Source organism: Aedes albopictus, chromosome 1 (assembly GCF_035046485.1).
Source record: "Aedes albopictus strain Foshan chromosome 1, AalbF5, whole genome shotgun sequence".
Taxonomy (NCBI): Eukaryota; Metazoa; Arthropoda; class Insecta; order Diptera; family Culicidae; genus Aedes; species Aedes albopictus.
In genome coordinates, this window is record NC_085136.1 from 206,485,530 (window position 1) to 206,511,551 (window position 26,022).

Here is a 26,022-nt window from a genome sequence, read left to right on the forward strand (position 1 = left end):
TGCGAACGTTAATGGGCAGAAGGACTCGGACGAAGGAAAATACGGTGAAATACCATTTAATAACGCGAAACAGTTTTTATTATTAATGATCTGACTCTGATTGTTTACAAAGTTTTGTCTGAACTGACAACAGCACCGAAATGGCGCGCAATACACACATAATGTGTTTCAGGCAGAAGGCCCATGAATTACACATCAATACTCCTCCTTAATTCTTGCTAGCTCCCAGGCCGATCGCCGAGCGCAGACGCTGGAACGGTCCCGGAGTTAACCCTTTTGTAAGAATATCGGCCTCCTGCTTCTCCGATGGAACATACTTTAGTTCGATGCTTCCATTGTGCACCAACTCCTTGACGAAGTTATGCTTGACATCAATATGCTTCAGCTTACTCCGATCCCTTGGTTCTTCCACCACTTTGATGGCAGATTGATTGTCCTCGAAATATGGAACTGGTCTATTGATCTGGAAGCCTAACTCTTTGAGGAATCGCACAATCCATATCCCTTCGCAAGTCGCTTCACAAAGTGCCACCAGTTCAGCCTCGGTTGATGACAGTGACACAGACCGCTGTTTTCTTGTGGCCCATGTTGTAGTGCACCCGAAGACCTTGAACAGGTATCCCGAGACGGATCGACGATCGACAATATCGTTTGCCCAGTCGGCATCGCAAAAAGCGACCAGCAATGGTGCACTATCATCGCCCTTGAATTCCATTCCAACATCTAGCGAGCCCTTAACATACCGCAGTGCACGTTTCAAAAATGTCCAATGTTGCTCGGTTGGACAGCTCTGAAATTGGCTGAAATAATTGACCGTAGCTGACAGGTCCGGACGAGTGGTCAACGCTACATACATCAGGCAGCCTATCAACTCCCTGTAGGGCTTTGATGTACGCTGTAACTCCTCTCCTTTCTCCAGTCGAAGTCGATTTTCCATTGGAACGGAACTTGGTTTACAATCCGACATGTTAAACCGGGCCAGCAGATCCAGCAGATATCGACGCTGACTAATTCTCATAACCCTGCCTTGGATGTCTCTCTCGATCCTGATCCCAAGAAAACTTGTCACTTCTCCAGAATCCGTCATTTCAAACTCCTTCGACAGGGACCGCTTCACCGCCGAAATCTCGTTCTGCTCGTATCCAAACACCAAGACGTCATCAACGTAAAGAAGCAGAAATACCTTCCTTTTCCTTTCACCGCGCACATACAGACATTGATCAGCATTCGTTCTCCTGAATCCAAGTTTCGTGATGACCAAGTGGAACCGATCGTTCCACGCCTTGGAGGCCTGCTTAAGGCCATACAGTGACCGGTTCAGACGGCAAGCTAGACCGTCTCCGCGCTCGAAACCCTCAGGCTGAACCATGAAGATCTCTTCGGTCACGTCTCCATTAAGGTTGAAGGATTCGTCATTGATATAATCGTCATCATTGATATTTTGAAAGCAGTTTTCTCGTTCAAAACACAAATATTTGTTATGAAAATGTATTCACTGTATTTCAGATGGAGAGTGGAATGCAGTGAATACATTTTCATAACGAATATTTGTGATTTGAACGAGAAAACTGCTTTCGAAATTTCAATGATGACGAGGATATCAATGACGAATCCTTCAACCTTAAGGAACGCTGTCCGAACGTCCATTTGATGGATCAACATCCGTTCCTGATTTGCAATTGCGAGCATCATCCTCAACGTATCCACCTTTGCGACCGGCGAGTAGGTTTCGGTGTAGTCGAAGCCGAACCGTTGGCTGAAACCACGCGCGACCAACCGAGCCTTATATCGGTCTGGTTCCCGACCTTCTCCTGGCTTGATTCTAAAAACCCACTTGCATGTGATTGTATGTCGTCCTTCCGGAAGTTTCGTGAGCGTCCACGTTCGGTTCTTCAGCAAAGCGTCCATCTCCTCCTCAACAGCAACCTTCCATTTCGGCCAATCAGGTCTCTTCTTCATCTCCGCAACAGTACTTGGAAGACCTTCCACGTATTCCATAGCACCGAGCGCGAAGCCTGCGAACGTCATATCATAGTCTTTGTGCCACTCTGGTGGCCGACGGTTGCGACCAGAAGACTCCGCCACAGGAACTGGATCCGCAACTTCTTCAACGAAACTGTCGAAAACCTCGGACTCTGCGTCGCTGTCTTCGCCATCCTGCTGCTCCTGATCCGAAACTTGCTCAACATTATCGCCACCAGGCAGTTCGGGCTCCTCCTCACGATCAGGGTCATCTTCGGCCTCGGTGTCCGAATCCACTCGAATCCGAGCTGTCTTCACGAGCTTTGCTGGTTTTTGCTCCTCTCCGTCACCTTGCACACTTTCGTCGATGACAACGTCGCGAACCGTCACGATTCGCTGCCGACGGGGATCCCAAATGCGGTAACCGTTTATGCCGTAACCGATGAACACACCTTTCCAAGTCTTCTCGTCGAGTTTTCTTCGGTGCTCCTTCGGAATATGGCAATACGCCAACGAGCCAAACACCCGAAGCTTCGAAACGTCGGGCTTCCGCTTCTCCCACACCTCGAAAGGCGTGATCTTCTCACCAAGGGCAGTAGCAGGACTCCTGTTTGTAAGAAAGGCAGCGGTCTGTACCGCCTCTCCCCAGAACGAACGATCGACACCAGAATCGTAAAGCATCGAGCGAGCTTTTTCCTCCAACGTTCGATTCATGCGCTCCGCCACGCCGTTCTGTTCCGGCGTATACGGAACCGTGTACTCCATCTTGATGCCCTTGTCCTTGCAGAACGACCGCAACTCCTTGCCTACATATTCTCCACCATTTTCGGTGCGTAACCGGGAAATCTTGACGCCGAACTTCGCTGTCATCTCCGCCTCGTATTGCTTAAAACACCCAGCAACCTCATCTTTTGACCGAAGCAGAAAGACCACAGTGAACCGCGTCCAGTCGTCGATAAATGTAGCAAAGTACTTGTCGCCGTCCCAACCGGTCGGAGTCACCGGCCCGCAGACGTCGGAGTGCACGAGCTCCAGCACCCGACTCGAACGCCGTTCCTCCCGCAGACTGAAAGGGTTTCTGGTTTGCTTCGCCGCCATGCACGGCTCACAGATGATCATCGAGCCGTCGCCATCGCAGGTTTTCATTCCCTTCACCATCCCAGCCTTCATCAAGCTTGACAAGTTCCGTTCGCCGAGGTGGCCATATCGACGGTGCCACAATTCAGTCGCCTTGCAAATCTTCCCCGAAAAGTACAAAGAATCGCACTCACCTTGTGTGTAGAAGTTCAACACGTAAAGCTTGTCATGCCTTTGACCAGTGGCCACTACCACCGAGTCCTGCAGAATCTCCACCTTGCCTCCCTCGAACACTACCTTCATTCCAGCCGACTCTATCTTGCTAATCGAGAAAAGGTTGCACCGTGCCTCCGGAATGTAGACCACGTCTGTCACGGTCGCCTCGACGACCTCATCACCGACCACCGAAGCGACGGGAACATCTCCTTTGTATTTTGCTATCACCCACTCGCCGCTCTTCGCAACGGCAATCTTCATCGGTTGCTTCAACGCCTCCATCTTCGAGAAAAGCTTCCTGTCGTTGCAGATGTGCTCAGTAGCACCAGAATTAACAAACCAGCGAATTTTGTTGTTCCGGCTTGATGACGTGTGTCCATCCGTGAGGAACATCACACCACTTTTCCTGTCCTCAGCGACGTGAGCACTAGACTTACCAGAGGATTTGGCTTCACACTTCTTCTTCTCGGGACAATCGACGAGTTTATGTCCTTCCTTTTGGCAGCCAAAACATTTGAACACCTTCTTTGTTTGTTTCGGCTTCCGTCTAGCGCCACCGGAAAACGCCGCCGAGTCATGCTTCGCTTCTCGAACGTCTAATGCTGCTCCCTTCCGCTTGATTTCTTCGTCGAGGAGCCTACACTTCACGAAATCCATTGTTAGCTGCTCCTCCGGCTGGGATTCAATCGAAGTGACCACGGCATCGTACTGCGAACCGAGCGACAGCAGCAGTCGACATACCACGTCGATGTCATCGATCTGTCCTCCCGCGTTCCGGTACATTCGCATGATCCGGTCAAACTTTACAAAATGGTCCTGCAGCGGACCGAAAGTGTACCGCAGTTCATGCAGCTGCCGGTTCAGGTGCATCCGCTTCGCCACACTCTTCCTTTCAAAGATTTTCACAAGTCCGTCCCACATTTGCTTGGGAGTACGTTTCCCTTGCAAGTGCTCCAGCTGGTCATCGTGAATCCGTGATACGATCAACGATTTGCAGTGTTTTTCCTTCTTCTGCCGCTTCTCAAGGGCTTTCCGCTTTTGCAGCTGCTCTTCCGCCGTGTCCGCATCTTCGATTTTCAACTCCGCCACATCCTCAATTTCGCTCTCGATGCACTCCACCAAGTCGAACTCCTCCAACAAGGTTAGCATGCGAAATTTCCATGCGGGGAAATTTGTCCCGTCGAACAATGCCACGTGGTGGCAGACCTCCTTCTCGTCGCCCATTCTTCGAAACGCGAAACAACGACCGAAAACTCACAATCCGACCGACCCGCGACCAGGAACCGTTCCTGGGCCCAAAACCTAATGGGCAGAAGGACTCGGACGAAGGAAAATACGGTGAAATACCATTTAATAACGCGAAACAGTTTTTATTATTAATGATCTGACTCTGATTGTTTACAAAGTTTTGTCTGAACTGACAACAGCACCGAAATGGCGCGCAATACACACATAATGTGTTTCAGGCAGAAGGCCCATGAATTACACATCAATAAACGTTGGGCCATAAAGAAGAAGATTCGTCTGAACTTCTGATTCGGCCTAGCCAGGATCGTCGCACCCGAGTCAAAATACCATGCTTCAGCTTGAACATCGCCAATCGCAAAAATGCTGCACAATCCGATCGACTTCGCTCTACTCGAAAACTTCTCCGGACACTTGGCTACGAAATGACCGGCCTTTCCGCAATTGAAGAAGCACGTCTTCGCAGGCTTCTTCTTCACCTGCGTCTTCAACTTGCTTGGATTTGCGTTCCGCCTGTAAAACGCTCTGGCTTGCCACTCTTTCGCACTTTACATCTAGTAGGATCTTGGCTTTCATTACATCTGAGATCAGATTGGCTCCTGAGGCTTTCAATCCCATAATCATCGGTTTGCAATAATCTGGCAGTCCCATCAGCAGCATCGCCACCAACCACGAATCGTTCACCTTGAATCCAATCGAAGCAAGCTTGTGGGCGGCGCTCATCAGTTCGTTCGTAATCAAATCTTCCGCGTCGCTAACTTCTTCCTGGACAAGACTGTAGTTGATACTTTCCAGGCTGAGACAGATCGTAGCCAGCGACCGCTTTCCACTACTAGTTCAACCGCACTCCAACTTTTTTCTCGCATCAGAATCATCCTCATCGCAAATGCCCAGGTCGAATAGTTCTCGCGCCCCTGTAGCTTCTCTATAGCCGGCATCGCTACAGATCCGGTCATTACACGAACGCTTCTTGCTTCGCTACGACTTCCGTTTCCGTCGCCGTGTTGAAATCCAGAACATCATCCATTCGCTGGCATCTTGCTATTCTGATGATCTACTGTTTACGGTCTGGGCCCATAACCTATTGCAGAGCTTGATAAATAACGTGTGCATGTAAGGCTTTCGACGGATTGTCGAAATCGGGTAAGTGATAGGGACGCGTGCGTGGGATGCTTTCGCGGATTGTTTGGTTGGGGTTGTTTTACTTCACGCAAATCTGCCAAAAGGCCTACTTTCCCACACCAAATTATCAGTTCAGTAATGGTGCATTACAACACTGATTTGCGTTGCATAATGAACCATTGTTAAATACAACTGCACAATATATTCTGCTATGACCAGACTTTCTTAAACATGGCTATGAACAGCAGTGTGCAGTTTGATGAAAAAGTTTTGTTAAAAACTATCCTCAAGCGATGATTTATATGTATTGCAAAAAAACGTTGCACGCAACTCGGTGCAGAATGAAGACGATTTTTACAGCATGAGTTGTACATTTATCCAACGAGGCCTGCCGTAAACAACTATTTCACCATATTTTGTCATTTTTATGTTCTCAGGCACCAAAACTAGAAATACGCTTACAAAACTGCCAAATAATACATGGAAAAAATCTGGCCCCAAAGAGTTAAAGCCGGAAACGTGGCACAGTATAGGAAAGCAAAATATAGGAAGGATTAATTGTGGAGTGACTAATTCTGCGAGATGGGGTAAATTTCTAATTATTTGTCGTTTGGTATAAATTAATGTGGTACTTCCTTGCCAGGTAGTAATTAAATAAAAGAAAAGTATATCAACCGAATATGAATTTGCCCGTCTTTAATTTTATTTATTATTAATTTTGACAAACAAGCTTTGAGCATCTTTTTTAACCCATTCTCAACCCTAACGACATATCAGCCCGAGGCTGGTTCAACTACAACGACCATTGCATATGCAATTGCATTGCTTTTCTTTCAAATTAAGTATGCTGCATAACTGAAAAAGAAAACATATCAGTTGTAAAAATTAAAGTAATCTAATTATCTTAAACAATCTATTCGACATCATGAAAGCTGGTTGAGCCGGATACATTAGGATGCTAGAATGGAATGATAGAAGAAAAAAAAAAACAAAATAGGCAGTGTGGTTGCGGTTGAGGCTTGCTTATACGGTTATTACGGTTGAATGTCCATCCACTTGCTGTGCTCTAATGGTGCCAACTGTTAAAGCGATGATTTTTTACTACCGCTCCAACGCCAGCGCTCAGTGCGACACAGATACCGCCATGGTTGGCGACAATCGGGCTTTCCCATTTGCCCATGAAAACAAAACCTAATTGCAGTAGTAGTTGCGAAAGCACTTTCGCTCGTATACACGGCTGCTTGATATGCCAGCCACTCGCCCGCCACGCTTGCCCCAGTCAGATAAACTCGGAATCAACAACGTCTGATGTCCTGACATGCTGTTAGTGCCTGCCTGCTTGCCGGATGAATGCGATGAGGAGCTACAGCCGGAAACTGGGCATACAATAGAAAAAGAGGATGAAAGCAGACGAAGGAAAATCGTAAACAGACGTCGCTCCAAAAGTGCGATTTGATTATTGTATTTTTTACGAATAAGAGCCGATGCACACGGGCGGCGCGTCCACGCAGCGTGCACGCAAGTGCGTCCTGAGTTACACACAATCAAATGGGAGGATGCACACGAGAACGCAACGCTACCGCACCGCAACCGCGCCGCACCGTGTGCGGCACGCAATGTCAACGCATGCCCCACAGGAACGCTGCGGCGACGCAGCGTGAATTCACGCGGCGTCAATTAACGCTCGTGTGCATCGGCTCTAATCAGACTTTGGCGACGAAATTGAACTCGCCCTAATATGGTACTAACCTAACATTTTTGACACATTTTCGCCTTCTTTCCCCGATTCAGGCGAAACCAGCTGATTTTGTTATGAAAACATAAACAGATGGTAGCCGAGAACAATAAGGATGAACGTAAACATCGGTGAACCAGCTGGTTTTGTTGTGTAAACATGACCAGCTGGTGGACCGAGAACAAAAGACCTTGATGGTAAACATTGAGGCGGCCGGCGAAAACTGTCACATTATCGGGCGAGTTGCAAAAACCCTGCGACTGAGATTGACAGCGAAATTGAAAGCGAAATATGAGCACGACGAAATTTATCGCATCAAAATCTAAGTCGAAAAAAAAATCGCAATAATAATAATAATAATAATGATCGAGTTTATTCTTGAACCTCGCCTAATGTCTCATGGCCAATTTGGTAGAAATTACTACAGTCCGGATTCGCTGGTTGGGTCACGACTGCGCCCCGATTAGCGAATCGTGTTCGTTCGTTGGGGCAACTGACAACTGATCAAAATGCTCTAGACACACGCAAGTGACGAGAAATACGTCACGGAACACTCACATACTTGCGTAAACGTTCTGTATACAGGAGCTGTGATGCGACGGCGGTCAGACGTCAAACTCGTTTTGACATCTATTTTGACACTGACAGTGCTTTTTAGTTGGGTTTTGCCCCAACCAGTGAACATTCATCCATCGAGACAGCCCATCTAACGAGCTCTCAACGAACGAATCGTCACTGTAATTTAAAAATGAGCTTCCATATCATGTAGGAACATATTGTAAAAAACTATAGTTTCCTTAATCCTTTATGTGGCCGACAGGGTAGCCGGGCACCATACACCCATTTAAAAACCATGGGGTAGAAAGCAGAAAGTTTGTCGGATAACGATTAAAATAATAAGATTGTATAATAGTCCCTCGAATTCTGTTTCCGTCTAGTGCACGTCTATTCCTGGCACACTTTCTGCTTGACACTATGGTACGTAGGGTGGTCAAAAATTATGATTTGGCCGTAGGTGTTTATTCCAAAAGTCGGTCAAGCTCTTCGCAATCCAATCAAATCATGTGTTCAAAGTACTTTTTAGCAGAAAGATTTTGAATAGAGATGGATGTAACTTTAGATTAACGACCAAAAAATTTTTTTAATTGATATTTTTGACCACCAGATCATAATACGCCATCCCAGTGCGACAAAGAAATCTTCCTCGGTGGTTGTGAAAAACGAGGTTTTGTATGCACATATTTGCTTGCACCGTCCTTAGACGAAGACAACTGATGATTTAATTAATTAACCAAACAGATTTTGCTGCATTCTGCACACTTATTTTAGAGTCACTTGTTCGGCTGTTCTATTTTCGGTAAAAATCGGGATTACCAAAGTTCATCAGTTTATCGAACGTTCGGTAATTTTTAGCCGAACTTCGGTAATGTTTTGCTGAACAACCGGTTATCTGAGCTTTTACCGAAAATAGAACAGCTGAATACGGTACTTTATTTTAAGAGTGTGGAGTAGTGAAATCCATCTTCCAAGTACCATAGAGCTTTTGTAGGGTATGAATTGGGTTTTTAAATTCAGAAAAATTCAATGATTTTATATTTTTAAACGAAAGAGCACCTTTTTCTAAGCCTCTATGATTTTTTTCAGATTTTTAGAACTTTGTTTTGATACCTAAAATCAATTTCAAAAAGATTTATTCAAATCACCTTTTGACAGCTGGGCAACTGCTTGACAGCTCCGCCCAGTACAAAATCCGACGAGGGGTGATCCGACAAATCGCTCCCATACAAACTTCAAATTGATTTTTAAATAGGTTCCCGGGCTCCAAAATTAATGAAAATTTGGATTTCGGCTCAGTTTGGCATACAGATTCAGAATATGGAATTATCTCAACATCGCTTAAAAAGCCAATTGGGTTTTAAAATTAAGAAAAATGTATCAATTTTTTGATTCCATACAAAAGAGCATCTTTTTCTGTGCCACTATGATTTTTTTCAGATTTTTAGAACTTTATTTTGGTGCCTAAAAACAATTTCAAAGAGATTTTTTTAAATCACCTTTTGACAGCTGAGCAACTGCTTGACAGCTCCGCCCAGTACAAAATGCGACGAGGGGTGATCCGAGAAATTGCTCCCATACAACCTTCAAATTGATTTTTAAATAGGTTCCTGGGCACCAAAATTCATGAAAATTTGGATTTCGGCTCAGTTTTTCATGCAGATTCCGAATATGGTATTATCTCAACACCGCTAAAGAAGCCAATTAGAATGGATCATTAAAATAACTAAATCTGGAGCTCGATTTGAATAGGTCGTATGTGCTTTTGTCGATATAAAATTCGATCAGTTTATTTTAGTCATTATAGCAATATGGCAGAGATTTTTCAAACTTTTTATGATGGAACAGAAAGCCTGTTTTGTGAGGATTCTGCTGTATGTATCAACTTTGCTCAATTTCAACGGTTTTCGCTATAATAAGCGAATCCAACTGATCGAATTTTTAATCGACAAAAGCACATACGACCTATTCAAATCGAGCTCCAGAAATCGGCTGCTATGACATGAACAGATAGCACCACCGTGGCCTTGTGTGTTTGACATAACTTGACAGCTGTCACAATGTTTGAGCTCATATACTGTGGCTCCTTTGTTTTGATGTGGCAACCGCTATAGAAGTTGCCTTCAATGATCTATTCCTGCTCATTGAGATGGATGTCAAGCAATATGAACATTTTGATTCAGATGCCTAACGTCGAACTAGTTTGCGAAAACCGGGTGGCTCAAAATACAACATGTCAAAAAGTTCGTTAGGCCCCTTCTCATTTCGTTCTATATGACGCCACGAAACTCTGGTAAAATTTTCAGCTAAATCCGTTAATATTTGGGCGATGTTAAACTCGTTTGAAGTTTGTATGGGAGTTTATATGGGAAAACATCGTTATTTGCATTTTTCTCGTAAGGCGCACAATTGATACTTAAATCATAAGACCGAATATATAGAACTGTAGTCTTATATGTGCTGAAAAACTTTGTCGAAGACCGCAAAGTCATCCGAAGTTTTTTAATGAAAGATATTGCATGCAGACCATATGGTGGTGCTTAACATTTAACATGTAAAGCAGGGGTTCCCAACCTTTTTCAGGTGGCGACTCCCTTTAAGAATTGCCAAAAAATCTGGGGCCCAATAAAAAAAAAGAAAAAAATGTGAATTAAGTGAACGATGCTAATTTTTATAGTACAGTGAAGTAGTCAGAAATCTACTGTGGGAGGGATTTTCGACGATCAATGATACGTTTTTTATTCAATACTCACATTTGATTGATGATGTTATGAACATTAAATTTAAATAGCGGCGCAGCCGAAATTTGTTCAAAATTAACCGTTATGTGTCCGACAAACTTTTTGCTTTTTTCTACACCGTGCTTTGGGCGTATAATTTGCACAAAATTCAATAAAAATTTAACATTTTTTTGTACACGCAGAAAAAAACTATGTTAAAATCAAAAATATTTGAGGTAAATTCAAATAAACTGTCAATTTGTTCAGGCCACAAAAATAAAACTGTTTGGAGTAAATTGAACGTCACATTTGAAGCAAATTCAATTCATGTTTGAAACAAAAATGCATCTTTTGACAGATTATGTTAGAAACAAATGTAAATATATTTGTTTTTCTGTGGCAGGTCGGTCTAACGGAAATATTTGTTTTCATATTAAACTTATAAAGTCATTTCCTTCGCTGGAAAAACCCATCTCCCGTGTTGTACTTTCAATGCCAACATCATATACTGCCCCCATTGGCACACCAGTCCCATGTGAATAGGAAACCCAGCAAACATGGGACTGTTATGCGAATTGGGGTAGTATACAACTATTATATAACATACGCTCCCGAAAACAACGGGATTTTGTGGAGACTTTCGGTGAACCTTGCCTTTTTGCAGGAGGAAATCTGGATTGATGTTGCAGCTGGAACTTGTGAGTTTTGTTTATATTCTCGACGGCGGAACGGGGTTCTCTTCAATGGGTGTTATCGAGATAAATGTGTAATTGAGTTAGTTTTAAAAATTAAAATTTTAGTTTTAAACATTTTATCAGTTTACCGAATAAAGATGAATATTTTTGTTTCAAACGAACAAAACTTGTCTCCGTTTAACATCGCGGCCCTTCTAGGCTGGCTGCACCGCCCCTTAGGGGGGCACGGACCACCGGTTGGGAACCCGTGATGGAATAACAATAGCAATAAACTCTCATTGAATGGGTACGTACTGTCTAGGCTATAGCTTTTTTCGCAAGTGTCAGATCACTTCAAAGCGGCATACGACAGTATCGACCGCACAGAGCTATGGAAAATTATGGACGAGAACAGCTTTCCCGGGAAGCTGACTAGACTGATAAGAGCAACGATGGACGGTGTGCAGAATAGCGTAAGGATTTCGAGTGAACTATCCAGTTCATTCGAATCTCGACGGGGACTACGACAAGGTGATGGACTTTCCTGCCTACTATTCAACATCGCGCTGGAAGGTGTTATGCGACGAGCCGGGCTCAACAGCCGGGGTACGATCTTCACGAAATCCAGCCAATTTGTCTGTTTTGCGGATGACATGGATATTATTGCTAGAACATTTGGAACGGTGGCAGAACAGTACACCCGCCTGAAACGTGAAGCAGCAAAGGTCGGACTGGTGGTGAATGCGGCTAAGACAAAGTACATGCTGGTAGGTGGGACTGAGCGAGACAGGACAAGCCTTGGCAGCAATGTTACGATAGACGGGGATACTTTCGAGGTGGTAGAAGAATTCGTCTACCTCGGTTCCTTGCTAACGGCGGACAATAACGTGAGCCGTGAAATACGAAGGCGCATCATCAGTGGAAGTCGTGCCTACTATGGGCTCCAGAAGAAACTGCGGTCAAAAAAGATTCACCCCCGCACCAAATGTACCATGTACAAGACGTTAATAAGACCGGCGGTTCTCTACGGACACGAGACATGGACGATGCTCGAGGAGGACCTGCAAGCACTCGGAGTTTTCGAGCGACGGGTGCTAAGAACGATCTTTGGCGGCGTGCAGGAGAACGGTGTGTGGCGGAGAAGGATGAACCACGAGCTCGCTGCACTTTACGGCGAACCCAGCATCCAGAAGGTGGCCAAAGCCGGAAGGATACGGTGGGCAGGGCATGTTGCAAGAATGCCGGACAACAACCCTGCAAAGCTGGTGTTTGCTAACCATCCGGATGGTACAAGAAGGCGTGGAGCACAGAGAGCACGATGGGCGGACCAGGTGGAGCGTGATCTGGCGAGTGTTGGGCGTGACCGAGGTTGGAGAGCTGCAGCTGCAAATCGAGTATTATGGCGGCAAATTGTTGATTCAGTATTATCATGAATTTGATGTTAACTAAATAAATGAAAATAAATGAATGAAGATCACGTTGCGGTCTTCGACAAAGTTTTTTTTGGCATATCCTAGGCTATATTTCTATAGAATCGATTACGTAGTTTAAGAACAATTAGAACCCTTCAAGAGAAAAATGCTAAAAACGATGTTTTTCCATATAAACTCCCATACAAACTTCAAACGAGTTTAGCATCACCCAAATGTTAACGGATTTAGCTGAAAATTTGACCAGATCATCGTGGCGTCATATACAATGAAATGAGATGGGGGCCAAACGAACTTTTTGACATATGGTTTTTCCATACAAGCTTGAGCCACCCTATAAAACCCATATTGAGTATATAATGAGCAAAACATAAATTTGTCTCCAGAGCAGAGATGGAAATGTTCTCTTCGCAATGCAGCTCGTGAGTGAAAAAGTCTTTTTAGTGTGATTGATTATCCGTTATAAAATAATGTTTTATCAGTCAAAAACAATAGTGTTTATCGTTCAACTTCAAAAAGCCATAGCTGCTTCGCAAATCACAGGCGAGTGCGTGCCAACTTCACTTACTCACGAGTAAAAGAATGCGAGTATTCTCGGCTCCTGTGGTTCACTAATAGCAATAGGTTTGTTTTGCGGTTGTGACAGCTCAGTTGCAATCTTCACCATTTTCGATCCCTGCTCCAGAGTAGTGCGCTCGTTTCATTCTGATATCCTTTTTTTCGTCCCAGTAGTTATGAACTCCGTAATCTTTTTTTCTGTGTTACGTAAACGAGGTAATTGTTTTGAAAGAAAAAGGCTTGACAATGGCAGTGAATTGGTTGCAGTATTCTATTATTGCAGTATGCAATTGTTTTTCCTGTAAAATTGATCCGTATGAACTGAAGTTTGGAAAATAATATAATTTTGTGTTTGACATGCAGTTATTTGAACTATTGTTGAATGATGTGAGAAAATACTAATACATATGATAACTGATGATAAAAGATTCCCCCGAGCCACGCTATTCAGAGGAATTCTGTACTCTCTGTGTGCATCCCATCACGAATCGATCGATACGCGACACACGACCTACCTGTTGCTTGTTGCTGTCTGCTATTTACATGGTTCATGCCGACGTGATTTAATTTTTGCGTCGAGATTGCTTCGCTCAGTCCTAGTGCACCGGACCCCGTCGCAGCCGTCATCGATGGGGGTGGCGGAGGGGGTGGAGGAACGGGTGGAGCCGGTGGAGGCGGAGGAGGAGGAGGTGGCGCCGCTGCACTGACCACTGACCCACTGACATAGGACAGCAGGGATTCATTGTCGCCATCGCCTCGGAGGCTCAATTTGTCCAGATCTAGTTGGGAATAGAATTGACTCTCCGGGAGCTGACTTATGCGAAGCTGCTGTCGCAGTTCACGAACTTCCTCCTCGGCCCGTTCGGCACGGTTCAGCGCTTCATTGAGATCCTGTTTCAGTTGGTCAACTTCCAGCTGTAGCGTTACGATTTGCTCATTGGTATTGCGTGCAAGCTCCTGCTCCATTTGTGATTTCTAGAGGTGTTATTACGGGGGGTTTTTAGAACTTAGCTCTCTATCAAGCATTTGAGGGGATGGGGTTTACTGTTCTACTACCAAAACCAAACCGCATAACGACATGAATTTAGGTGCATGCCTTATTTTGTACAAAAGGTTTTCGGTTAAGCTACTCTTGCCAAACATAAAACTAACAACCAAAGCTACTTACTTCTTCCAAATTAGTCTGGTTATACGATTTGTTAGATAGTGCGAACGAGGGTTTTAGGGGCCGTGGATACTTACGTATTCGATGAATTGTGCTTCGAACGTTTTCCGTTTGAGCTCCATTTCGGACCGCATTTTTTGGATTTCCTCATGTGGGCCGGTTTTGGAGTCGACTGAATCCCGATTCAAGCGCACCAGGTTATCTCGTTCTCTTCGAACTTGAATATAGGAATTTTCCAACCTAGAATGAGGTGTAATAAATTTGGACTGTGAGTTTATAGTAATAAATATGGGGTAATGTATTAACCGAGTCAAATAGGATGTTTGCGCATTAATTGGCATTTGGTTTAGTTTCTTGTTCCTTGTGAATTTTGGTATACCATAATTCGCGCTAATATTGGTTTTTTTTTATCTTTCTTTATTGGTTAACATGACAGATTTAACATGTGCACAGCAATTTTTAAAAGTTTTTTGAAACTTTTAATCATTTTCAAGATTTTGTTGATTTGGGGTAATATAGATCATTAATGTAAACAATGTTTGTGTTGAAAATTGGAAGCTATCGATCTTCCCTTTCTAAGATAGAAATGTTCTAGGCTTGGGGATTACGAATGTGATGATTTTGTTTGCGGGTTTCTGTAAAAAAGTAAAGTAGGGAAGATTTTTTCCTTTTTTTCACTCATACGCTCATAAAATACCCCGTAGGAAAAAATAAACAGTGTTTCACAAAACATTGTATTTTGTTCAGCATTTTCTAGATAACAAATCAGAAGACTTGTCAAACTCATTAATCTGAAAATGTTACTAGGTTTTCACTGCGAGTAAGCAAGTGACGAGTAGCACTTTCAGATCAATGTGTTTGATGGATTGTCAGATTTTAGCTTGAGAAAAATTGAGTAATAGCGATGAAAAGCGACCATTGTGGCGGTCATCTATGCAGCTAGATCATGCTGCCCACAATGCGAATCCGGTTCCGAAGGAAACTAGAAAAGACTAAATAAATGATTTCAGAAGCGCGCAAGCACGGTTGGCTAGCTCTTAGTGTTTTTTAATTAAGTCTGACAAAAATTTCTACCCACGGCCCAGAAAAACCAATGGACCAAATTATCTAGATATTCCGGAACCGGGTCCGGCAGTGAGTGGGGAGGAAATTTCTAATATACCTTATGCTGCTAAATAGTGACCAGTAGCTCAAAATTCATAATAGATCCCATTTGTAGGAGTTTCCTGGAGATTCATCATAAAGTTTTTCCAACAATTTCTTCAACTGTACAAAGAATTCCAGCTAATTTAGTTGAAGTTATTGCAGAAAGTATATTCTTGAGGAATCCCTTTTACGATTTCAGCAATAAATGCTCTAAGATTTTTCAAGGAATTTCTTTGGAATGGCTTTGTTTTCCGTGTATGTCTTTTGATGATCTTTTCAAGAACTCCTCCTGGGATTCTTTCAAGACTGTGCAGAAAGGATAGCTTTAACAGACCCGGAAACTTGCATACAGGCGAACGGCAACTTATAACGAACGACCTACAATCGGACTGTAGGTCAAAGTAAAAACAGTCACACATCATCGCCCTCATCATTCTACCATGAAAATGGTAGAAAGTGAAAGCATAAAAAAGAAAAATAGTTCGATACAGTAGAATAGAATACATTTAGGCGCTGTACAAAGTATAAGTGCATCTGCCATTTGAAATCACTCTTGAATTTGCCATTGTGGGCAAAACACCTGCAAATTAGGCGGAATTGATAAAAATTGAAAAATAAAATCAGCATGAACTCCCCCAAAGTTTCTACTAATATTTCTTGAGAATTTATTCCTTTAGTATCTTCCTCCAGAGATTTTCCCGGTTAAGTTGTTAAACCACTTAAAACTAGTTTAACCACTTTAATCAAAGAAAAAAATCTTGATGCTGATTGAATTCATTCCCCAAAGATTCCTCCCAATATTTTTTCAGATTTTTTTTTGTTTTTTTCCCTCCAGGGATTCTCCCAGGAATTTCAAGAGTATTTCCATGAGATTTTTCTAGAAATTTCTTGAAAGATTTATCTAGGCGTTTTTCCTAGGTTTCTCTGATAGTTTCCAAGGGTTCTTGCAGATATGCCTCCTGGGGTTCATTCAGGGATTCTTTTGCAAACTCCAAGGTTTGCTTCAGACATTCATATAGGTACTCGTTCATGTTTCCCTCACAAATTTCTTCTAGAATTCCCTTCAGGGACACCATTATTATTTTTTTTAATTTCTTTGTATTTGTGAATTTTAAAATAAACTAATTCTTCACACACCTTTATTAATTCTTTCAGCGATACTTTCAGGAATTTCTCCATGCAATTTTTGTTTGCGATTTTTTTCTTGCTAGAATTTCTATAGAAATTTGTCAAACAATTCTTGTAGAAATACATCCACGTTTTTTTAAGGGGCTTCTCCATGTGTTCCTTTTAAAATACAAATCAATTCCTGCAGGAATTCCTTCAGAAAACCTTGCAGAAATTTCTCCGGAGATTCTTCAGGATACAGGTTTTTGCAGAAGTTCCACCAGGAATTGATTCAGGGATGCTTTTAGAAATTCCTCGAAATATTTTTGCAGGGAGGTTTGCAGAATTCCTCCATTCCTCACAGAATTCCTTCAGAAATATCATAAAAAATACTTTTTGGGAGTTCTCTAGAAGTTTCTCATAAGATACTTCTACGATTTTCTCCATGGGTTTTCTCTAGATGTTTTTCATGTATTCCTTCAAGGATTTCTACAAAATTCTGCCAGGAGTTATTCCTTGACATTTCTGTAGCAATTTCTCTGGAAATTTCTCTTCACGAAGTTTTCCAGGGATTGCTTTATAAATTTCTTCTACGAATGATTCAGGATGTAAAAAGAAATTCGGGTTAAGTACAGTTCCTTTTAATTCCACTAAGAATGTGCATTTGATGTGCATCATTTGACAGATACGTATTTTGACCCCAACTGTAAGGTCATCTTCAGTACTTAATACTTGACTCGATTCAAGTTCATCATCACGATTCAAGATATTTATCAAAGTTTTTTTTTGAAACTTTTCTTTTTAAGGAATTTCTCTTTAGATTCTCTTGAGACTTCCTTCAGAAGCTCATCAAGGAATTATGCTTTGGCATTTCTTCGGGAATCTCTTCAGAAAATGTTCAAGATTTTTTTCCAGGAATTCCTCCAGAAGTATCTGCTGAAGTTCTTTCAGCAGGGTACGAAAAACGGATCAAGCCGAAAAACAAACGCTTTGTCCTAAGCGGTGCATGTTGGTAACAAAGGCGCTCCGCAACAAACGCATGTCAAACGATGAGAGCAATAAAACAAACATCGCTTGCCGTGCGTGTGCCGATATTCCGGCTTTTCTGCTGCAATTTTTGAGGCTTGCAATTCATTCAGACATCCTTGGAAGGGTTTTCTAGGTTCATAAATTTCACTAGGCATGCTTCCAGAAATTTGTTCACGGGGAGATTTTTGCAGGAATATTCTTATTTTTTTTCTAAAAGAAATTCCAGAAATTATCAAGATTTTTTTTCATGTTTTCCTGCATAACTTAAAAAAAATCAAACCTAAATGAATACCTCAAGATATTGCTTCAGAAGCTCCTCAAGGGATTCCTTCAAAACTTCTACTGGGATTTTTTTTTTTTTAATTTTACTAGGGAATCCTTCAGATTTGTTTTCCATGAATCCATCCAAGGAATCCTCCAGGAATTCTGCTCTGAGAATTTTCTGTGAATTTTTCTACAAATTTGTCTTGAGATTTTTTCTAGAAAATGTTCCAGGGTTTTATTAAAATATTGCTCCAGAAATTATTCTAGGTATTCTCTCAAGGATTGCTTCATAAAGTCCTCCTGGTAATTATTCAGAATCATGATTCCTTCTGAAATTTCTTCAAGGATCCTTCAGGAATTCTTCTAGGATTTTGCTCAGGAATTTCTTCGGATATTATTGCGCTCCATTTCTTTAGGAATCCCTCCAATGAATTCTCCCAGACTCAAGAGTTTTTCTGCAGGGATTCCTACAGATATTTCTACTGGAATGCCTCCACAAATTTCTGCACAGATTCTCCATAAGATTCATGCTGGAATGCCTCCAATGGCTTTTATGGGAATTTCCCCAGAGCTTCTTGCAAAAATTTCTCCTACTTAAAAAGATTTTCTATGGATTGACTCAAGAATTCTCCCATGAGTCTCTTGAAAATTCCTCCATTAGTTACTTTAGATTTTTGAAGGATTTGTTCCAGAGGTTCCTTCCAGAAATTCCTGAATTATCTAAGGAATTCTTTCAAGAATTTTTCAAGTATTTTTTTTCTTGGAAGCTTTTTATGAGATTTTTTAGGATTCTTTCAGTAGTTTCTCCAGAAGCTCTTCCAAGTATTCTTTCAAAAATTGCTTCTGGAATTCTGAAAGTTCTTTACAGATTCTTTCAGAAATCCATGAATATTGAAGATGCCAATTAATTTGCCTTACAAAATTTAAAAAAATTGAAGATTTGTTAAGATTTGGAAGTAGAACAAAATTTAGTGTTGTTTCGTTTTTTAACACAATAACTACTGTTTTACTGGAACCATAGGCACAAAATCAGGCCGGAAAAGCTCCCCCAACGTGCTTCTTTTCGTATCTTAGCTCAGGCACTTACCGTTGACTTGCATCAATCGATTCCTGCATGTTGGCCGACATGAGTCGTGCGATTTTACTGAACTCATCTTTCTCGGCGCGCATCTTGATGATTGTCTCCTCGGATTGTTGCTTCTGCAATGGAAGATACATTTCATGAAAGAACTTGTTGCGTTGCACGGGAGATTGAGATATGGCTCTCTGGCTTTATACTTACGCTTTCCTGTAGCTCGGAAATCTTCTCGTTCGCCTCGTACAGCTGCAGTTCGACATTGTTCACATAGGATTTGAGCTTTTCCAGCTCGTTCAGTGCTACATCCATTTCTCCTTCCCTGGGTTTGGGACCCTGTGAGTGCTGCGGCTGATCCACGGTGCTGGAGTTGTTATCTGATTTTGATGATTTTTCTGATGCCTCATCATCGCTGCTGATGCCCTCACCGGATGGGACAATTTCCGATAGTTTTTTCTTCAGTTTTCGATTTTTATCGGTTCGCTCTTTTCGGAGAGTAGCAATTTCCGTCTGGAGGGCCACTATGCTCTTCTTCAGCATTTGGGTTGTGTTTTCGAGATTTTGATTCCGCTTCGTTACTGGAATTGAACGTTTTATAATGTGAATATGAGCATCATGTGTATGTTGGTTTCATAACGGATGAATGATTTTTATTTCGTCGCGCGGTTGATGTAATAAAATTATAGTGAATTGATCTTTCAAGGGCCAATAAAACGATTTTCGGTTTTTATGCAATCGCGAATAGTGTCAAAGAAATGGTATAACACAATCGGATTACGCGCTAAAGACGTTCCCAAGTTGTGAACCGCGGTTCGTAAAACGGATGCTAATTTTAAACTTGTTGTTACTGATCGACTTTGAAGGTCTTATGACAAATGGCCGGAAGGCATTTGTCTGGATGGCATTTAGGTCGGATGAATAGATTGGATGCGTTAACCAACTACGCCACATAACGTGATACAATTTTGCGGAGAAGAAAGCCAGCGAATAGGAAAGTTATGGACCCAATTCCCATATGCAATACATCTGAAACATGTTGGTAATAACAAATCACTTGGCTAGATAGTCAAACATAATTTTATTAGGGTAATGTTGTTTCACCTCGTGCATATTAGCCAAGGCTATTTGAAAAACGCTTTGGAATATAACGTTTGAACAGAGTCAAAACTTTTGAGAAATAATAAATTATATAGTATTTTGATAAACTTAGAAACCACTGTGTCCAAGTAATACTCACTTTCTTCACACTTGTTGATCAGTCTATTGTGATTCTCGCGCAGCTGTAGATACTCGTTGGTATTGATCTCGGTTGCGGCGGCGGTGGCGGTGGCGGCTGAGCTCCGGGGCACATAGAGCGAGTTGTGCATGCTCATGGCCGTGGCGGATCGGGACGATGACGCCGAATGCGGAGACGGTGAGTCAGCTCTGCTGCCGCCGAATTCATTCACATGGTCCTCTCCATGGGTGGACGAAGCGGACGAGGGCGAGGAGGAATTCGAAGGCCCCACGATGCTGTTCGATATGTAGAGATGCAGGGAGCTCTTGCGCTTAGGGACTGGTATACTACTGCGGCGCGAAGGGGACGTCGTCCCCGTCGAAGACGAAGTTTGGGAAATGTCCATGTCTTACGATGCTGACCACGGTCCGGTTGAACGCATCTGCCCTTTTCTCTGCGGTGCGATGGGGAAGTTTACGGCACTCAAGATGCCCACACTAGGCGTGGAGTCCAGACACGAAAACGCGCGGAGGTAAAAACTTGAAGACGCCCAACTGGGAAGTACTCTGCAGAGAAATTGTAAAGAGATAATGAGAAGACCGCTAACTGCTCGTGGGGTTGGTAAATAAAAAGTTGCCAAACAAATCACTATTAATCTGGTTAGTCATCGCGGTGTGTTTGTGTATTTAGCTCACCGTATGGTAGGTAGGGCATGTGGCATGTTTGGAACGGAATAATCCAACCAGTGATTAATTTACCGTTCGTTATAATGATGATATACCGTCGATGGGGGTGACAATGGGTCTGGGGGGTGAGATTGGGTCAAAACGGAGAAACATAAAATTGGAAATAGCTCATCAACTATCGCTTATTTATATTGAAAACTTTATATTATTTCAAAGAGAAGATGTTTTTACACATCATGATGCAGAATAAGATGTTTAGCAATAATCGTTTTTTGGTTAAATTTGTGGCTAAACTTATAGTATGAAACTACTAGTGAATCACTCTGAAAAAATTTCTCCTTCGTAATGTTTCGCACAAGTACCTAACCATAACACTAGTTTACAGCATTTTTGAACTCGGTAAGCTGATGATCGTTTTTGGTGTAGAATCATGCCCTGAGTTCGAAAACGCGAAGGAAAAAAATTACAGTAGAGCGGAAATTTTTTCGACTTTCCATACAAGGTTGATGGCTTGAAATCGATTTTTGTACTATTTTTAAGCAAAGTCGCTCACTTCACACATCTCATTCTCCGTAATCAATGTTCCGATTGAGCTGAATTTTTTACTGTAACTCACCCACATATAATATGTCAAATAAACGTTGAGAAAGAATTTTTAAATTGTTTTTTTCTTATTAAAAAAATACATTTCTTCATAACTTTTTAGAAATTTTGCTAAAATTTAAGGAGATCGTCCCAAAAACTCGCCAATATCTTGATTTCCATCAATCTGACGCAAAACCTGCATTCAGATGATCTAATGGTATTATATTCAGCTTTTAATTTATGGAAAAAGATTTAAAATTGGTTGAACAAAACGCAAGCTATTTGAATTTTATGAAATTCCATATTTTAAAAAGTTGTGAAGCTTGATATTGAGCTAAAACTCAAAAACTGTTCTACTTTAAATTTTTTGAAGCACGGTTTCGAAATCAGCGCTAAATTATGCTTCAAAAACTTTGGTCGTTGACAGAAGTTCACGACTTTTGTTTTATTCTGTAAACTAGTGTAATTTTTCTTATAAGTGGTTAGCTGTAGGTTGATGCAACGAAAAAAGTGGACTATCAATGCACTTTTTATTTAAAAATTCAATATTTTCAACCCTATGTCTAAATATTAAGAATGGGGGTGAGATTGGGTCAGGCAAGTTATCGAGTGCACATAACCTTAACTAAAAATTCAACTTGTTATCCAGTCCCCATTTGACGTTAGAGTGGTGCCATGTTTACCGTATCTTAATAAAAGCACGTTCTTTTTCGAAAATATGTCGAAGTGTCAAGCGAGTGTGTTCATACGTTTAGTGCCTAAAATCATTTATAACAATAAACCCATGCGTTTGGACAGCTCCTCTGATCATCAGATAATTTTTAGTGTACTGCAATATCGTAAGCTCGCAAAATATACTTGATAGCGTTTTTCTACTCCACTCATTTTTTTAAATTTTAAGGAAATATCGTGAAACTACCAGACGGTAGTTGCATCCAGGAAATACCGGGCCATAAAACCGGTAACATGACAAAATTTCAGAAGTCGAACGAACGTCGAAAAGTAACATGTTTTTTTTTTTTCAATAAATCTTTTAATGCGCCTCTCCCTCGTTGTAATCTCGCTCCTCTCATGGAGGTTGAAACTTTAAATGAGGATGATTATGGTGACTAAAAATGGCGATACAACATACAAACTTTATTTTATCAACATTCAACCATTTTTTCGATTGTATTAGCCCGTTTAGGTGGATTAATCATCTTTTAAAATTACCTAAGTTTTTATTCGTCATGGTAACATTGTATTTTAAGTAGGTTTACTAGATATGATCAATAAAATTAATTTGTATTCTTAGCAAGGCGACTTCGAATACTTTGACCCATTCTCACCCACTCTAAGGGGTGAGATTGGGTCAATTTTCAATCATTGGTAGTTTAGTAGACAATTTATATAATGTGGCACTTTTCCGTTAAACTATCATTACCATATAGAAGAGTATACATACCAAATAAAAAGTTATTCTGACTTCAACTGCATTTGTTATTTAACAAACAATCTTTGAGTACCCTTTTTTGACCCATTCTCACCCCCAACGACGGTACTCATGGTTCATTAGAATGACGATACATATTGGCTTGAGGTTGGACTTTGAACTCACATAAGTTCATATTTTTTTTTCAACATAGAATTCAAACAGTCAAACAAAATTGGGAAAATGCTGATAAATAAACTTATATGATGCTTGCATATTTGCACGTTCAAGAAGGTTAAATATTTGCAACAAGTGTTCGTATATAATACACAATCGTTCATCTAGGAGTGGGTGTCTTGTTGAAACATTTTTAGTCGTCAACCGTAAACTGGACACAAGCTGACTTGACGTAATATGTGAAGTGTTTTGTTTTGGTATTTGCATACTGGACGAATGACAACAACGCTAGGTTCGGATAATTGGCCATGATGTGATATTCGTCTCACCCTGAGAGATACTTGAAGCTATTTCAAACGTGCATGAAGTGATTTCACATTGAAGCTCTTTCGAAAAAATGATTAGAGTAGACAAATATTGAGGACCCATCTAATCAAATTGGAAAATGCGCTTGAGCAAGACCATGCTGAGGGTGTCTAAGATTCGACAATGATTTTTGATTAGGGCCTAACACTTACAACTTACAACTTCAAGGGCCCATATAGCCGAGGCGGTAAACGCACGGGTATTTAGCATGACCATGCTGAGGGTGACGGGTTCGATTTCCGGTCGGTCCAGGATCTTTTCGTAAAGGAAATTTCCTTGACTTCCTTGGGCATAGAGTATCTTCGTGCCTGCCACACGATATACACATGCAAAATGGTCATTGGCAGAGGAAGCTCTCAGTTAAAAATTGTGGAAGTGCTCATTGAACACTAAGCTGAGAAGCAGGCTTTGTCCCAGTGAGGACGTTACGCCAAGAAGAGGAGAGAGAGAGAGGAGGACTTACAATTTTCAGTCCTGAGTACCCATGGTGATGCAGATGGCCGAATTCAAAAACATTCATCTAGTACGATTGCCCACCGCATCGCCTTGATATGTGGTCAGTTCAAATTTCTATCGACTTCCTTTATTTCTTTGTTGAGGCTGCGCAGCCATGAGCCTCTGGGTCTGCATCTGCTGCCATGTCCAGCTTGGCTCCAATTGGGTTTTTAAATTAAGAAAAATGTATCGATTTTTTGATTTTATACGAAAGAGCACCTTTTTCTGAGCCACTATGATTTTTTTCAGATTTTTAGAACTTTATTTTGGTACCTAAAATCAATTTCAAAGAGATTTTTTGAAATCACCTTTTGACAGCTGGGTAACTGTTTGACAGCTCCACCCAGTACAAAATGCGACGAGGGGTGATTCGGCAAATCGCTCCCATACAAACTTTAAATTGATTTTTAAATAGGTTCCCGGGCACCAAAATTCATGAAAATTTGGATTTCGGCTCAGTTTCGCATGCAGATTTAGAATATGGAACTATCTCAACACCGCTAAAGAAGCCAATTTAACGCTTGCTTGCAGATTTCGTTACCGCCCCTGCGTGGAGTGTGCTTGACGCGTTGGAGATTCAATTGTGAGGTATCATTTGATGAAGACTTGCAGCCGTTGAGTGTTCTACGCTGACACACATCAAGTTTCACTTGCGTACAGCAGCACAGATATCACGTTCGAGTTGAAAATTCTGCTTTTGGGACGTCGACTAATGTGATTGTTTTTTTCCATACATTTCGTAAACTCGCAAAGGCAGCTCTCCGCTTTCTTGTTCCGTGCATCTACGTCGATCGTAGTGCCACCATCGGCCGCCATTTGGCTACCAAGATAATAGAAGCTTTCAACATTCTCCACTGATTTCCCAGCTACCGAAAGACTCCCCCTTGGGGACATCCACAAACACTCAATTTCCTAATTGCCGCTTGACGCAATGTCGAGAAGAGATGTCGGTTTTTGAGCATTTGGTGTATCTAATTGGAAATCATTGGAGATATACCAGAAGCGGAAACAGCAGACCCGCCTCTTTCGGGAGAAAAAGCGCCGCCTGGAAGAAGCGGAGTGTGAAGAAATGGAACTGCTGTGCCGTTCCCAAGAAACACGGAAGTTCTATCAGAAGCTCAACGCATCCCGCAACGGCTTCGTGCCGCGAGCCGAAATATGCAGGGATAAAGACGGAGGCCTCTTGACGGACGGACGTGAGGTGATCGAAAGGTGGAAGCAGCACTTCGATCAGCACCTGAACGGCGTGGAGAACGTAGGCACGGGAGCTCACGGCAACGGAAGGAGCGACGACGCCAGTGCAGCGGAGGACGGAAATGAACCAACTCCCACGCTGAGGGAAGTTAAGGATGCCATTCACCAGCTCAAAACCAACAAAGCAGCTGGTAAGGATGGTATCGCAGCTGAACTCATCAAGATGGGCCCAGAAAAGTTGGCCACCTGTCTGCATCGGCTGATAGTCAGGATCTGGGAAACCGATCAGCTAGTGGAGGAGTGGAAGGAAGGGGTAATCTGCCCCATTCACAAGAAAGGCGACCATTTGGAATGTGAGAACTTCAGGGCGATCACTATTTTGAATGCTGCCTACAAAGTGCTATCCCAGATCATCTTCCGTCGTCTGTCACCTAAAACAAATGAGTTCGTGGGAAGTTATCAAGCCGGCTTCATCGACGGCCGGTCGACAACGGACCAGATCTTTACCGTACGGCAAATCCTCCAGAAATGCCGTGAATACCAGGTCCCAACGCACCACCTGTTCATCGACTTCAAAGCGGCATACGATAGTATCGACCGCGCAGAACTATGGAGAATCATGGACGAAAACGGCTTTCCTGGGAAGCTGACTAGACTGATTAAAGCAACGATGGACGGTGTGCAAAACTGCGTAAGGGTTTCGGGTGAACTATCCAGTTCATTCGTATCTCGCCGGGGACTGCGACAAGGTGACGGACTCTCATGTCTACTCTTCAACATCGCGCTGGAAGGTGTGATGCGACGAGCCGGGC

The 26,022-nt window shown here is 42.2% G+C and overlaps 1 protein-coding gene across 3 annotated transcripts in view; it reads right to left on the reverse strand.

The window, feature by feature from the left end:
- Positions 1-26,022, reverse strand: part of LOC115254112 (shootin-1) — a 52,614-nt gene that overhangs the window by 7,589 nt on the left and 19,003 nt on the right. For all 3 annotated transcript variants that reach the window (XM_029867019.2, XM_029867018.2, XM_029867017.2), the window contains exons 2-6: positions 20,318-20,862; positions 19,288-19,658; positions 19,093-19,205; positions 14,537-14,699; positions 13,810-14,269 (exon numbers count right to left, since the gene is read on the reverse strand). In XM_029867019.2, coding sequence (XP_029722879.1) covers positions 13,810-14,269; positions 14,537-14,699; positions 19,093-19,205; positions 19,288-19,658; positions 20,318-20,702 — 1,492 coding nt within the window. In that variant the 5' untranslated portion in view covers positions 20,703-20,862. The remainder of the gene's footprint in view (positions 1-13,809; positions 14,270-14,536; positions 14,700-19,092; positions 19,206-19,287; positions 19,659-20,317; positions 20,863-26,022) is intronic.